At 36.3% G+C, this 15,564-nt stretch overlaps 2 protein-coding genes across 4 annotated transcripts in view; one reads left to right on the plus strand and one right to left on the minus strand.

Annotated features, from left to right (window-relative positions):
- Positions 1-12,195, plus strand: part of scu (hydroxysteroid 17-beta dehydrogenase 10) — a 31,581-nt gene extending 19,386 nt beyond the window's left edge. Inside the window, exons 4-5 of the mRNA XM_089096754.1 lie at positions 6,389-6,626; positions 11,964-12,195. Coding sequence (XP_088952880.1) covers positions 6,389-6,626; positions 11,964-12,154 — 429 coding nt within the window. The 3' untranslated portion in view covers positions 12,155-12,195. The remainder of the gene's footprint in view (positions 1-6,388; positions 6,627-11,963) is intronic.
- Positions 12,196-12,350: 155 nt separating this feature from the next.
- Positions 12,351-15,564, minus strand: part of LOC148946945 (uncharacterized) — a 214,158-nt gene continuing 210,944 nt past the window's right edge. For all 3 annotated transcript variants that reach the window (XM_089096753.1, XM_089096751.1, XM_089096752.1), the window contains one exon: positions 12,351-14,081. In XM_089096753.1, coding sequence (XP_088952879.1) covers positions 13,816-14,081 — 266 coding nt within the window. In that variant the 3' untranslated portion in view covers positions 12,351-13,815. The remainder of the gene's footprint in view (positions 14,082-15,564) is intronic.

The following is a 15,564-nucleotide window of genomic DNA, read 5'->3' on the forward strand; positions in this document are numbered from 1 at the left end:
GCAATTGAGACAGACATTAGTTAAAAAAAGGAATGAAAAGAGAAGGAACGAAAGAAAGGGAAAAAAGAAAATACAACTAAAGTTTTTTTTTAATCTCGACGAGCAAGTGATTAATTTATTCATATGTACTAAGGAATTTAATTTGAATCCATTAGTCATAGTAAATTTTGGAGACTTTACGTTTTTAATTGAATATTTTGTTTCGGATAATATCATATTTGCGATAATAAGTCTTTCCGAGTAGGAGATTTGGCTCTGGCGAAGTTTGCTCGATATCCGCTATGACCTGTGCGTATTATTAATATCAGCAAATCAGCTGGGAGGAATAAGTCGGATCAGTTCAGAGTATTTTGTTACGGAACACACGATCTACAGACAGTTTTACAGTCAAATTTTTCGGACTATGATCAGCCTGCGGCTACGGCGAAACTGTCGAAAGAAAAGAAGGTTCCGTCAGCATTCGATGAACTAGAAGGCTTTCCCGATATTGATTTAGAACACATACCAAAATCAACGAGTAGTGAAATTCCAGGGGCTAACACTGTTACAAATTTATTTGAAAAGCTAGCTGATATTGAAGATGAACTACTGTGGACAAAAAATAATATGTTAACAGAGATTCCGCAAAAAGTAAATGAGAAAAGTGGACAGAGTAGTAAGCAGTCTCAATGATTGTGAATGAGGTGTATGATGCTATTAGCATTGAATACAATCCCAAATTTGCAAGAATTGAAAAGCTACTATAAGGTCTAAAAAGTCAGATAGAGTCTATTGAATCCCGTATTTCGATTGTTGAAGTAGATGTTAATGACTTAAAGCAGATTCACTACTAGCAAATCTGGTTCTCCTGGGTGTAAAACAAAAACCTGGTGTTGATCTGAACTCTTCTATCCTAAGTATTGTAAATAAACAGATGGGTTTGGTTGAATTTTCTGTAAACCAGATCAGGAGTGTCAATCGGTTCAAGCTTGCTAAGCTGTTCTAGTTCGAGCACCCTAGTTGTAGCGGCAGTGGTTGTACAGGTCGCAAGCAGAGAAACAGCGTTTCAGATTTATAAACTTAAGTCAATGCTTGCCGGCTCAGGTGTTTTTGTTAATGTATTTCTTACAAAGCGAAAAAAGTCCATATTGGAAACTGCGAGAGATAAATTCGAGGTTAAGAATGTGTGGACAGATAAGGGCCGAATTTTTGCTCGCTTGCCTGGTGAATCTTCTACGCGAAGAATCTGTTCTTTGTCAGATACAACCTGACAGATATTCGGTTGTTTGTGTGTAGTGTATTTCGGCTTTCACTATTTCAGTGAATCCATCTATTTCGAGAATAATATATATTTCTCCTTTGCTATTTATTTATTATACTCTTTTGCGTTGTTCTGTATTGTTGTTCCCTTGTTGCGCTGTTTCTTCATTAATACCATTTCGTTTTTTTTCTAGAGTTGTTGATTTTGATGTGTGAAAATCACCGGCACGTGTCCGAAGACACATACGAATATTTTTCTCCGGATTGAGGATATTTTAGATGCCCGGGTTGGGCAAGATGCGAATATACCATTTGTTAGTTTAAAACCGCTGCAGAAAAGCACTTATATTGTGCCCTCGAAGATTTTACGGCATGACTCTTTGTCTATGTTCGTGGAATTGCAACTTGACTACTGGGTATCTTGATCTTCTGCAATTTATTCAAGATTCTACGCAGAATATTGATTTAATTGCTGTTTGCGAAACATCTATTAGTTCAGACCAGACTCTGAATCGTGGTGGCATAGGATTTTTGGTAAAGATGAATTTGAATTATTCTATAAGAGATGATTTGAAAGTTTGGATTGAAGAAAAGATCGAGAGTTTTTGTGTTGAATTAGAAATTGAAAAGAATAAAATAATCATTTGTCTGGTGTATAAGTCACCTAGCACTCGCTTGGACGAATTTATTGAAGGTTTTGATCTATTAATGTCTTGCATGTCCCGTAGTGGTTTAGATTTTATCTTCATGGGTGATTTTAATTTTAACTTGCTAGATTTGAATGGTGATAATTTAGATTTTTTTTAATTACATGGTGCTTAGTGATCTTTATCCTTTAGTATGCGTACCTACAAGGATTTCTAGTCATTCAGCTACTTTGATAGATAACGTTTTTGTCTGCTCTAAGTTCCTAATTATAAATTATGCTGATGTGGGTATTTATCCCGGATCTGACCATCTCCCAGTTATCGCGAGGATTACTTGCGGGCAAAAACTTAAGGGAAATCAAAGAAAAGGAAAGTACGGAAACTGAAAAAGGCTAATAGAGATAAACTTGCAGTGGAACTTAGTAAATTTAGCTGGGATCCTGTTCTTGAAATAACAAGTGATGTAAATGATGCGTATGACACATTCTTCTCGATTGTACATCCATTTACGAACAAATATGTCGTCTAAAAGTCGTTAAAGTCAGGAAGGATGTACCCCGGAAACCTTGGATAAGAGTTGAAATTGTTCATGAAATAGAAAAAAGGAATCATCTTTATGAACAGTACCTTAGGACAGAAAAAAGTGAAGATTTTGAAGAATTGGGGATCGCCCGTAACAGGTTAAATTCTCTTAGAAGAAGAGCAAAGAGGAATTATTTCGAATATAAATTTATTTACACCAAAGGTAACTCGAAAGAAACCTGGAAGATCATCGGGGAGATGATATCAAAGAAGAGCCGTGGTGAGCCTCTCTCAATAGAGGCAGATGAGACTACACTCTACAAGTGGCGGAACTTGATCCTCTACAAGTGGCGGAACATTTTGCAGATTAGTTCTCTAAAATTGGTCAAACAATGCAAAAGGAAAGTAACCAGAGTCCTGAATCCTCCGCGAGTATGAGTTTCAAGATGATAGAGGGGAAAGATTAGCATTTGAGTTTGAGAGGTGTACCAGCGATGAACTAAAATTGTTGGAAGCATGAGCTCCAATTCAGCGGGGATACTGGAATGAACCTCCGAGCATTCAAGTCCGTTTTGGTTTACCTTCTGCCTTGTATTGTTCAAATAATAAATTTGTCGCTAGAAACTGGAATCTTTCAAGAAGGTCTCATGACAACCAAGGTTATTCCCCTTCACAAAGGTGGCTCAAGATCTGATATCGGCAACTGGAGGCCAATCTCCATCCTTCCCCTTTTCTCGAAAATCCTTGAAAAAGTTGTCCATCGACGACTCTACCAGTACCTTACACATCATGGTACCCTTAGTGTTACTCAGTTTGGCTTCCGCAAAAGTCACTCAACTACACATGCGGTGCAACACCTATATGTTTTTGTGAATCAGTGTCTTGATAGTGGAAAAATATCTCTCACTGTTTTTATAGATTTTAAAAAGGCATTTGATACGGTTGATTTGAGTATCTTATTAAATAGATTAAAGCTTTTAGGGGTTAAAGGGGCTTCTTCGAATTGATTTGATTCTTTTTCAAAGGGGAGGTCAATAAAGACTGTAATTGATAGTGTAACTTCTAGTCCATATCTTGTGAATTGTGGTGTTCCGCAGGGTTCTGTGCTGGGTCCGCTTTTATATTTGGTTTCTATAGGTACTATGAGATTTTACCTTCGTGATTCGCGTCTTACATCTTTCGCAGATGACACTGCTATTTCTTTTCATGGTGTTTCTGTGAATGAGTTAATTAATAGAGTAAATATCGTATTAAATGATGAAAGGGTGCTTATGTGTTAAAATAATCTGGTAGTTAATGTAAAAAAGAGACATTTTATGGTGTTTAGTTAAATTGGCCGGTCCGTTTGTATCAAAGGGCGAATATCGTTTTCTGGTAATTCTCTAGAACAGGTTAATTTAATAAGGTATCTGGGTTTTTATTTAGACTGCAATATGTCATGGAAACGTCACAGTGATCTTGTGGCATCAAAGTTGCAAGAGGCCTTGGAATTATACGTCGACTGAAGCACTTCGTACCGGTCGGGTGATGTTGCTTCTTTATCATGCGATTATTTGCCTCTATATATCGTACGGCTGTGTGTTATGGGCTATCAATTTTTTGGTCATTTTAGGCGTGTACAGGTATTACAGAATAAGACATTCTGTTTGATATGGGTGTACGTTAAAGTAACTAATAATACAGTAGCTTGTTTTAGCAAATTAAAGGTGATGGATGTGGGACACGTTCGTGACTACCAGGCTGCAGTTTTTACTTACCAGTGTTTTCATGAAGTGTGTCCACCGGTGTTTTTAGATTTGTTCGACAAAATAATGATTTGCATGATTATTATACAAGGAATGTTAATAATCTAGTAACGGAGCACAGGAATGCAAATCGAACTGGATTTCAAATGAAACATCTGGACAAGGGGGTATGGAATTCCCTCCCAGATGGTTTTAAGGTGGCTGAACACCAGCATTTTTTTTAAAAGAAAAAGTAAAGTTTTTTTGTTAGGGGGGTAAGGAACCATGATTCAGAGATTGAAGATATAAATTATTATTTATTTTCTTTTGTTATTGTCTTCTTTTTTCCTTTTTTCTTTTCTTTTTTTTTGTGTTTTATGTGATTGTTCATCAGTATGTGTGAAAATGAAGTTTAAAATTTACTTAGAAATTTAAAAGTAATTTTTTAAGTATGTTGAAATAGTTTGTGGTAACCGCCCCGTGCCAGTGCATTAATGTCTTCCCAGGGGCGGTTACCTATTGATCACGTTTAACTAGGTCGTTTTGAAATAAATTAATCTAACCTTAAGAGTCAAGGTTTTGGCTTGCTATTTATATTTCCGACTAAATTTTGAACCATATTTTGGTAATAACAGTACGATAGGATTTTGGATTGATGGGGACGTGGAATATTATCCAAATAAATGTTCTGAATATCCGTATAATCTTTGATCTTCTATGGGATTGAAGCGATTCTGACCGTTATCTTGTTACAACCCCGAATATAGACAGGTGATAATCAACCATCCCCTTCAACATGCCTTGAAAGTTCCAATTTAATTCCCTTAGCCATTCCTGAGATATCACAGATAAACAATTTTGACAGCCTTGAACGGACTTAGTCTCTTGTGATTTAGATCAAGATTCCCCTCAGTATGCCATGAAAGTGTTAAAGGAATACCTTTAGCTGCTCCTGAGATGTTGCTTATACGTCCCTTGGAACCTCTGGATGCACGTAGTCTCTTTTGATTCATCTCAACATCTCCCTCAACCTACCCTGAAAGTTTCAATTTAATACTCTTAGACATTCCCAAGATATTATAGATCTGCCAATTTGACAAACTGGATGTACATAGTTTCTTTTGATTTAGTTCAGTATCCCCCTCAATATGTCCCGTAAGTTTCAACGAATAAACTTAGCCACTCCTTATACATCGCAGATACGTTCTTTGAAAACGTTGAATGCATGTATTGTCTTTTGATTTAGTTAAACGTCTACAACAACATGCCCTTAAAGATCCAAAGTGATAAACTTAGCTGTTCCTGGGATATTTTATAGACGCAATCTGGACACACAGTGTCCAGATTGCTCTTGATTTACCGATTGTACCGAATTGCTCTTTATTTAGTTTTATATCCTCTTTATCTTTTCCGAAAAGTTCCAGCATAATATCTTATTCTTTTACTTGGATATTGCATCTATGTGTCATTTTGACAATCTGAATGTACTTATCTTTTGATTTAGTTCAGTAATTATAATAGTAGTAGTAATTGTAGTAGTAGCAGTACCGATAGTTGTAGCAGTAGAAGTAGCAGTAGCAGTCACAGTTACAGTCGTAATCATAGTTTTAATCGTAAAAGTAGTCACAGTCGCAAATAGTCACAGTCACAAATATTCCCAGTTGCAAGTGGTCGCAGTCAGAAATCGTAGTTGCAACTAATTGCAGCCACAGGCGCAAGTGGTCGCAGTCGCAAGTAGTCTCAATCGTAAAGCGTCGCAATTGCAAGTAGTCGCAGTCACAAGTAGTTACAGCAGCAAGTAGTCGAAGTTGCATCCGCAAGCAGTTGCAGTCACAAGTTTTCGTAGTCGCAAGTAGTCGCAGTCGCACTTAGTGCCTTTTGGTTAGTTGAATATCCTGCTCAACAGGCCATGAAAGTTTCATCTTAATACTTTAAGTCGGTCATACTGTAAGCAGGCAAAGGTTATAATTGTGAAACTTTCAGGGAATGTTAAGGAGAATGTTGAAATACATCGAAACACACTGTGTGGTTGCAGGTTGTGAAAAAGGCGTATTTAGCAATATCTCAGAATAGTAACTTCAAACTTTGAACAGCCTAAAATTGTTATCAAATTAAAGTGCATCTTAACAAGATATGGCAGATGACTTCGTTGAAATAGTAACTATCAGAATGTTGTTTTTCTTGAGATCCATTTTTTATGCTTATGATGGCAGCATGTGCAACGTTTCTTCAATTGATGATTTATCATTAATTTAGGTGAATACCATCGGTACATTTAATGTTATCCGTTTGGCTGTTGGAGTAATTGGCCAAAATGAACCAAATGAGGATGGACAACGTGGTGTTGTCGTTAATACTGCCAGCGTTGCTGCGTATGATGGTCAGATGGGTCAAGCAGCCTATTCTGCCAGCAAAGGTGCTATTGTTGGTATGACACTGCCGATTGCCAGAGATTTAGCTTCGCAAGGGATTCGAATTGTAACTATTGCCCCTGGTGAGTATTTTCTCTTTGTAAAGTTGATGGTAATAATCACTGATTAAAGAAGAAATCTCAGTCTTAAATTAATGTCTTGGAATCAGTATTGGAAGTGAATTAAGTCGGTTTGATTGCAATTTCACAAGTACTTGATAGAACCACTTGAGTTTACTCAAGTATAATTTTCGAGAAGTGCTTATTGCTCATGTAAAATGACTCAGGATTTCGGAATAATGTGTGGTTAATCTTAAAATAGATGCCAATATATTATGCCATGAAAAACGTTTATTGTGTTCATTTCCTGCTTATACAGCTCCCGTGCAACTCGCGCAATACACAATTATGTGGCCCGACGAAGCTATGGGTCGGGACATCTTTCTTATTTCACTAAATACGTGACTCATTATTTTTTGTTAAGTTGAACTATTTTTCTTTGGATTTATTTCAATTTATTTCGATATGCTTCTTAATAAGCCCAAACTTTATAGAGACGGAGTAAAGTCAAAAAAGAATGTTCTAGAATCAAATGCAATTTTTGACAGGAACTGGATCTTGATGTACAAGATGATATAACACAAATTCTGATGCTTAGGAATAGATAAAACCTATTAATGAAGCCTAATAGATAATCTGTGGATACGTGCATCTGTTGGCAATTGTATGATGTTATACTTGATTAGTTCCGTTGTGCGATCCCCTGAAATATCATCATGCCTTATAGTATACTATCCTAGCCTTTCCTATGCTAGCACAACAATTTTAAATTGCTGTCCAATAATGACATACTTTTTCCCATTACATTGTCGATATTTTTCCTGAATACTCCTTTTGGTGGTAATAGAAAAATGGCCCTTCGTCCAGAAATCGAATTCTCAAACCAAGCAAGATAGATTATTTTTTTTTGTTTTGGTAACGCTGATGAACAGTCTTCGATGACCTGGGCAAAACTTGATAATAGTTTTATCGAATAAAGTTCAGTCATAAGATACGCAATAGTTAGGAGTTTGAAGATTAACGACTTTATTGTCGAGGTTTGTAATGGTAAATGGTAAAAACGAGCCGAGTCCTGACTTGGGTGATAAGGTGCATAAACAAGATAAGTCCCGACTTGCGTAAAAACGAGTTAAGTCCACGGAGTACACAGTCCTATCATACCTCCCAAAGCCAACAAAGCAGGAAGGCTAATAGGTAGCGTCTTCTATTTTCGACTTGTATTATCCAAGTTATTGTTTGGGCCTATGGCTCTTCTCATATCCCTGCAATAGATTCTTAGTAGAAAGTAAGGTAGGTCTTGCAACTTGTTGAACTAGAATCACAAGACTATTCTCCAAAAATATGATTGAAGAAGAAAATTGGGTTAGTGGGACAATTCTCTGAGAATGCGCTGGCTTTTTAGGGGAAACATTGACGGGTTGTGCCTGTTTTGAGCCAGAGATATGCTAAGATGTCTAGTCAGTATGATTGCAGCACCAAAGTGGGCCCTTTCCCTCCAAGCCCTTTTTCCACTGTCAACTATGCAGCTGGAAAACAATTGGCATGTGGAAGAAAGAGAGGCATACAAAAGTATATTTTAACCGGAATAACACAGGGATTTTCAATCAATATGATAAGAGGCACAAACGGGGCTATTGGTCTTACCTGTACCCCCTTACTCTTCTTGCCAACTTTAAAAGAAAGCTAGGAATGTCTTGCCTTATTTGAGCCGGAATCCCGTAACAACCTAAAAAGTTTTGATTGACCACAAAAAGTTAGTCCATGGCATTCGGGATATCTTGACTGCCCCTTCCACTGCCAGTTTATAAGCACAAAGGAAGGCACCTTGCACCTTGATTGAAGCGGGAGAACTGTTTACTAGCAGTATAGGCATCATGCGCCTTGTTGAAATGGAATCATCAAATATTTTCGGACTATCAAATTGGAGAACCAAATTGGCCCCCTTTAATGACGCTCAGCCCATTCGACCACCAAGGCCGTAGTAATAAGCTTGGCGTTTTGCAGCTTGTTATAAATCGAATCACGCAATGACGTTGAATCTGAATGATAAGATAAGCAAAGCGAGTAGTGGCCCGTCCAACAGGCCCCACCCTCTCCCGTGCCGCCTGTTTAGCAGAAAAATCGGCATATTGTATCTTGTTTGAGCCAGTATCATGAAAGGATTTCCAATCTATGATTACGGGGACCGATGCAAGTCCTGGCCCGTCTAACACCCTCCCCTCTACCGGTAATGTTTTAGTAAAAAGATTATATTTGACAATGCCTTTAAATACGGATCACTCGAGATTTTTCATTAGAGACACAAAGTGTGGCCCTGGACTTTCTAACACCATGCCCACATTTTAGCGAATTGGTTGGCAGGAATTTTCACCGAGACCTGATACTTGAGTCATAACTGAAGTCCGTCTTCCCTCCAATCCCACCCCTTGCTGATAAATAGGCCATTGGATTTTAATGACGGGCTCGGAATCTATGAGGCATGTACCCTGGGCAAATTGAACCATTTTCGCGGGCATGCACGATTCTCTTGTCTTTGCACGAAAGGGCTCAGGTTTGCTTGAAACTTACTGAGTAAAAATCTAGGCCAAAGTGGTAGAGAGGACTGATTTTCGTAGGCATGTGCGAGCTTTGAGCCCTACCTACCTTCTCCACCAAAGTGCCTGGATACTTGAAATTTGAAAGACCCGTAGTTACAAAAAGTTTCTTAATATTATTTCACAGTATTAGACATGATTATCTACCTTGGGACTTTCCACATTGTAATGTTTGCTTTTTTTATATCTAATTTCTATTCTCAAGCTTTACTAGACCATTTACCCATGTCATTTAAACATTTTTGCCTCTCAATTACTCGGACTATCCGTCTTGGCTTTTTTCGTACAATTAGCCATGTCTTGATGCCTAGTGCAAAATACTTGATTTTCAATTCAAATCACTTTCATTTTCAAATCATTGTTTGTATATGTCATATGTTTTTGGTGAGAAGATGAGATTCGGCCGTTAATCCAGGGTCGCAACTTTGCTGTTTGGTGTGCCAAGTTTTGATTTCTGATGTGAATTTGAAGCTAAGAAACATTTATGTTCATCTGCATTACGGAGAGTGACTAGAAAGCGCCTGAACTTCTACTGCTACCGCTGACGACTCATTGAAGGAGCAAGGTGCCTGAGGCCAACACTTGGTGATCGGTCCTCCCCCCCCCCCCCGAAACTGTTCGAAGCTTCCCTATTTACTCCCTCCCATGAAGTTCCAATTTAATTTGTATCCTTGCTTGTGACTTCTTCCCTCCCATTCAGGGACGACCTGCTTTTCGCTTGAACCTAAATGGATGATCAAAAATTATGATTTTTTGCAATCAGATTGTTTATGTTCAAAACATGGCCTATTCATCATCATCGTTGTTGTTACTTCTATGGGAACTCTTATTATCTTGGCTTTCATATTCTGATCTTAGTTTAAAGACTTATCTCTCTGCTCATCCAAACTTTTTTCAACTGCAAAAAAATCCCTGTGTCTTGGCTATTCTACTTTCTACATCTTCACAGCATTCACTATATTTACCGGTTACGTCTCCCAAGTAAAGCTTGGATAGTAAAGCTATCCACTTGATTAATTTGCTTGTGAAGTTACATCACCTTTTCATCCTCATTTATTCCTAGTTTAAGCAACTTTGTCTTCTGAGTACATTTTCAGACTTACTCTCCCACCAAGAACTTTCAAACCTAAGAAAATTCATGAATTTGCTACCATTTTTATCTAAGACTCTCAGATCACTTGCATAATCTAAATTTGAAATAGTTTTACTTGGAATGGTTTTGATACCATGTTCTTTCTTAGCTTTTCCTATGATGTTTGGGACAAAGTCCATCAAACCAATCAAAAAAAAAAAAAAAACATTTATAGGACACAACCCTACTTAACTCCTGATTCCATACCTAAACAGCTATGAACCTCATATCATATCTCAACTGTAGTAATATTGTTCTTTTACATATCACTAATAAATTTAATGTACTAATCTGATATACAGCCATAGTTCGATATACGACCGCTCTTTATACAGCTTTTCGCTATAGTGGCCCTCTTCAGTTAAGGCATGTTTTCGATTTATAGGTAAAAATGTTTGGGTATAACGCCAAAAAAACTTTTTTTTTTCGATGTCGATATATCTACGTGTTACCAATCTTGCGCCAGTGTAATTTCGATGCACACTGTTTTCTATTTCATCTTGTTTACGAGCGTTATTCAGAGTGTGCTCCTCAATCGGCTGGTTTAGACTTGTCTGTGAGTGTTTTATACTCATATTTATTACTGATTGTCACATTTTGCCTGTTGTATCCAAACAGCTAACACCAAAAAATTTATTGAAAGCTTTTTCCTATTTCGAACAAGGAATTAACAAACTTGAAAATAATCCTGGCGTCGAACGTAGCGCTAAAGTTTCTTGAAGAATTAACTCAGCCATTAGCTGTTATAAATCACTGAAGAACCAAATAGACAAGATGGCAAGACAAACAACGTTTCACAATCTTTTTAAGCCAGGCCCATACTTACCAGCGAAAAATGATGACAACAGTGATCATAAGCATCATGATACTCAGTAATTTGCCTCCTATAGAAATCAAGTTAATGCCTCGGTAATTACTGGCTCAGTCTTATAATCTTTCTTATGAATGGGTTTAATTGAAGTTTCCCTAAATCACTAAGTATTTCTCCTTTGTTAAAAATAATATTCATAATCTTGATTATCTTAGTTCTAATTTTGTCACCAACTTCGTGCAACAGTTTTGTCGATGAACCCAACCGGAGGTTGCTGCTACATTTCACTGTGCCAAGCATAATCTCTTTTCAAGTTTTATTCATTGCTAGACTTTGTTTATGCCGGTTTTCAGTTTAAATGTTTCTCTATACTTTATTTAAAACTTATTTATACAAAAACGAGAAAATAGAGGGATAGCTTTACCGCTTAGCATTGTAGTAGTGCTAATGTTCTTGGCCCTACAGTTTAAAAAACTCATAAGAATTTAGAAATGTTTGCAAATTAAAATCGAAATAGCAAAATACAATCAACCTCGCCTTTTTTCAAAACAAGTTGTTTTAATCAAATAATCTTTTTCAAAACAAATAATCCCAGGTTATCTTTCAACATTCTTCCTCTTCTGTGTTTGCTGTATGATCTACTAGATATGTTCCTTTTTTGTAAGAAGGGTGACTCTGAAACCTGATGTAATCTTGCCATCGATCTCGTTGCTATACTTTTTTATTTGATAAAAATAGTCACATGGTAGGATGAATTTATTAGAGAACATAAACCTTGAGAGATTGCTGGTGAAAAGCATTTTAAAAGCTTTTTTGTATTTTAGGTCTTTTTGATACGCCTCTGCTGCAATCACTGCCTGAAAAAGTGAGACATTTCCTTGCAAAAACTATTCCCTTTCCATCAAGATTGGGCAAACCTGAGGAATATGCACAAATGGTTGAATGTTGTATTCGCAATCCCTTGCTTAATGGCGAAGTGATTCGATTAGACGGCGCTTTAAGGATGATGGCATAGTTTTTTATATTTTAGTTATTCCAATTAAAGTTTATGGTGGAGATGTTTTGTGGGTTCTGTGCTAATCATGGAGTATCTTAGTCACGGAGTATTTCAAGGCTTTGATTGAATGGGGACTGTATGTGCTGGGTGACATACTACTGCGATTTGGTCGTGAAAAGAGTGAAGTAATTTGAAGTAATTATATTCGCAAGTAAGAGGGTATGGAAAGTTACCCTTACTCTAAAAATTTATGGTCCATCGATGTCAGTAAAATAAGCAGGCAAATGTTTTGAAATCATATTTGTTTCATTAGTTGAGCTAGAAAGCTCACTGTGTAGATAATCCACATGCTTCCTAATCCAGTGTCAAATAATAATGGGGAAAGACTGGGACGTAATGCCAGACAAGATTATTTAGCTGAGGCTTGGTGTTTTCCCCCGAAAATTCCCCCGCATGTAAAATTGAGGGTGCTTGGCGTTCCCTCCAGAACTTTTTAATAGATAGATCAAGCTTCGTGCAAATAAATATTATTCATTCTGTTGTGTAATATCCTAGTTAGCGTGAAACAAATCGTACGAGTTTTCTCTCTAAAGCACAGTAACTTGTGCTCCTCTGTAGCTGTTATTAATGAATAACAGTTGCTGCAGTAATTAACAGGGCCTTGGCATCGACGGTCTACTTATGTTCACTGCTTACTTCGCAACTGAGGCTTGTTGAAGTCTTTAACCGCTTCTGATGTGTGTTATGGGGAAATACCGAAATCTGGTAATTGTTGACATTCACCGGTGAATGTCACAGTAACATCTGCACTGATTCAAGCTTCTGTTTAACCCCATGTTTCTAGATTATGAATACTCTTATGGTTTTGGTCCTCAAGTATTTCTTAGAAGAAAGATATGATCCTTGTAAATGCAGATGTTTTTTCTTGATATGTGTTGAATACCGTAGCGACTGGTTAGTCAGAAAACAGAACATATCTGGCTCTCAAATTACAATGTTCAAACTTTCAACTGATATATTTGCCCTCCTTTACAATAGATTGCTGCAAAAGAAATTAAACCAAAAGAATGATAGTAACTAAAAGAAAATAGAGCTTTATTCGAGAAGCTACGTGTATTTTCTTTTTTAAATGTAAAATAACATTGACAAAAATCAATTAATTCGCCGTTTCTTTTTTTTTTTAGTTCAATAAAAAGCGTACATATCTTTGTTGGTATATCTTTCATAGAACCTTTCAGGATTTTTAAATAGTGCCAGACGACCATTAAAGTAGGTGTCTTTGTCATATACTGTCATAGCTACCCTGATAGTCCTAAAAAGGATGCTTACATTATCAAGATTTTCTACGATTAAAACGGCTGAAGACAGATGATGCTGTTTCGAGGCAACTAAGAGACCGTCCAAATTAAACTTAAAGAAAAATAACTGAATGATGAGACTTATAAGCAAGATAATAACAGAGTTTAAGGCTGGGTCGTTCCCTGAAATTAGAGCCTTTCTAATCTGACCTGTAAATGGTCTTAATAAACTCTGGGATTCTCAAGTCGGGGGGGGGGGGTAATACTTTTTGTAGGAAACCATCCTGCTAGTGTATGAAATGATCTATAAAAAATAGAAGGCAAAACCTTGCGCGTAAGTGTAACAGATATGTGTATTTATTTTCGCAGTGAAGCTATAGTCTAGTTTGAAGGACATTGATTTGATGGTCTCTTACCAATAGCTTTCATTTCACTAAACTCCTGGCGCTTTTGGTTAATGTATAGATTTTTTAGACAGCCAATAAACTTTGATGAGCCTTCTTTCGTATTTCTTGTCTTGGTGTTTCCTCCGATCCAAAGATCCAAAGATGAAACCATGTTAAGGTGAATTTGCTTTTCGGGAATCATAGCTAATTCAGCAAATTTATTGTCCACGGCCAGTATTAGCATGTTGCTAATTTTCATTGCTAAAAAGCAATAGAAGTATCAAGAATTATTTGCATCAAAAATAAATTTTTAAAAAAAAATTCAAAAGAAAAGTAAAGAGCTATATTAAAACCTAAAGTAACCATAAATAAAAGTAAAACCTAAAACGACCAGATTTTTTTTTTTAAATTAATAATTGAAACCTTAAACGAAATACAAACTTTGTGTGACGGGTTTTCAAATAAGCAAAAAACGAATTAAAATAAATAATTGTGTCAAACTTAAAACGATTATAAATTACAACAAATAACACTGGGCTTGCACATCCCCTTAATGTCTGTATGTGCGAGAGGGTCATTTGCGCTTTACCAAAAATTAAATGTGTTTCCAGCAGTTTTATTTTTATTGTAACGCTGAAAAATGAAAGACGATTTGAACTCCAAGGAATTCTTTTTACGTATCATCATGTTTTGAAGGAAAAGTGTAGTTTCTTTAGTCTGGAACGAAGCTTCTTTTAAATGCTTTCCTTTCAATTGTCTAGAAAATTAATTGGTGGATCATTTAGTTATTTCAAAATACTTCTCCAGCAATGTTTATCTGTTTTCTGTACTTTTGAATGAACAGGAATCAAAAGAAAATTTTGATAAAAATGTGTCTTTTAAAAATGTTAGTATAAATAAAGACATTTTCCAGAAAGGAATATTTCAAAGAAAGTAAAGAGCTACATTAAATCCAAGGACGAGTAAAAATAGACTCACAGTAGTTGAGATTTGAAACAGACAGAAATTGCTGTCAATGAATAAATGAGACCTAAAACGAACAGAATAATTGACTCAAACTTAAAGCAAACAGAAAAAACATAAAGGAGAGTGGGGATAACGTCTCCTAAGCCTTCAAAAGAGAAGGACGTCATTTGCCCTCCGGTAGAAACGATTCGTATTTCAAGCAGTATGTTTTAATTTGTCATAACGTCAATAATACAAAAAAAAAATGCTAGCTCAAGGCTAATCAAGATTTACAAATAAGGGTGATGCTACCTGTCCTGTTCAGTTTTTCATTAAACTCCTAAACGGCTTCAATGGTATTTGCGTTTTATTGGAATCTACATGTATTTTGAACATTTTGGTTTCTGTTTGTCAAGATTATTGAAAAGAACCCACAGAAGTAGACTAATTGTTTAATACATATGGCATTTATTCCTGGTGGTCCAAGCAATTTCTGACTTATTAATATTATCAAAGAAAAAAATATGTAAAATATACTATGCTTTGTTTTATTTTTGGGTCGTTTTAGGTTTTAATATATCTTTCTACTTTTCAAAGGCAACGCTCTAGCACTACTTTTCAGTAAAAAGCCATAAGCCTTAAGTAAATTAAATAAAAAAACGAGATTTTCAAATGAAAGTAAAGAGCAACATTATAACTTAAGAGGCACAGAAATGATTTCGTGTGAGAGAGCTACGACTTCCTAAACCCTAGGTTCTCTATGGTAAATATTTTATAGTGCTTAAGACTATCTTTTATT

Source organism: Artemia sp. Qi Xiang Cuo, chromosome 11 (assembly GCF_049724085.1).
Source record: "Artemia sp. Qi Xiang Cuo chromosome 11, ASM4972408v1, whole genome shotgun sequence".
Lineage (NCBI taxonomy): Eukaryota > Metazoa > Arthropoda > Branchiopoda > Anostraca > Artemiidae > Artemia > Artemia sp. Qi Xiang Cuo.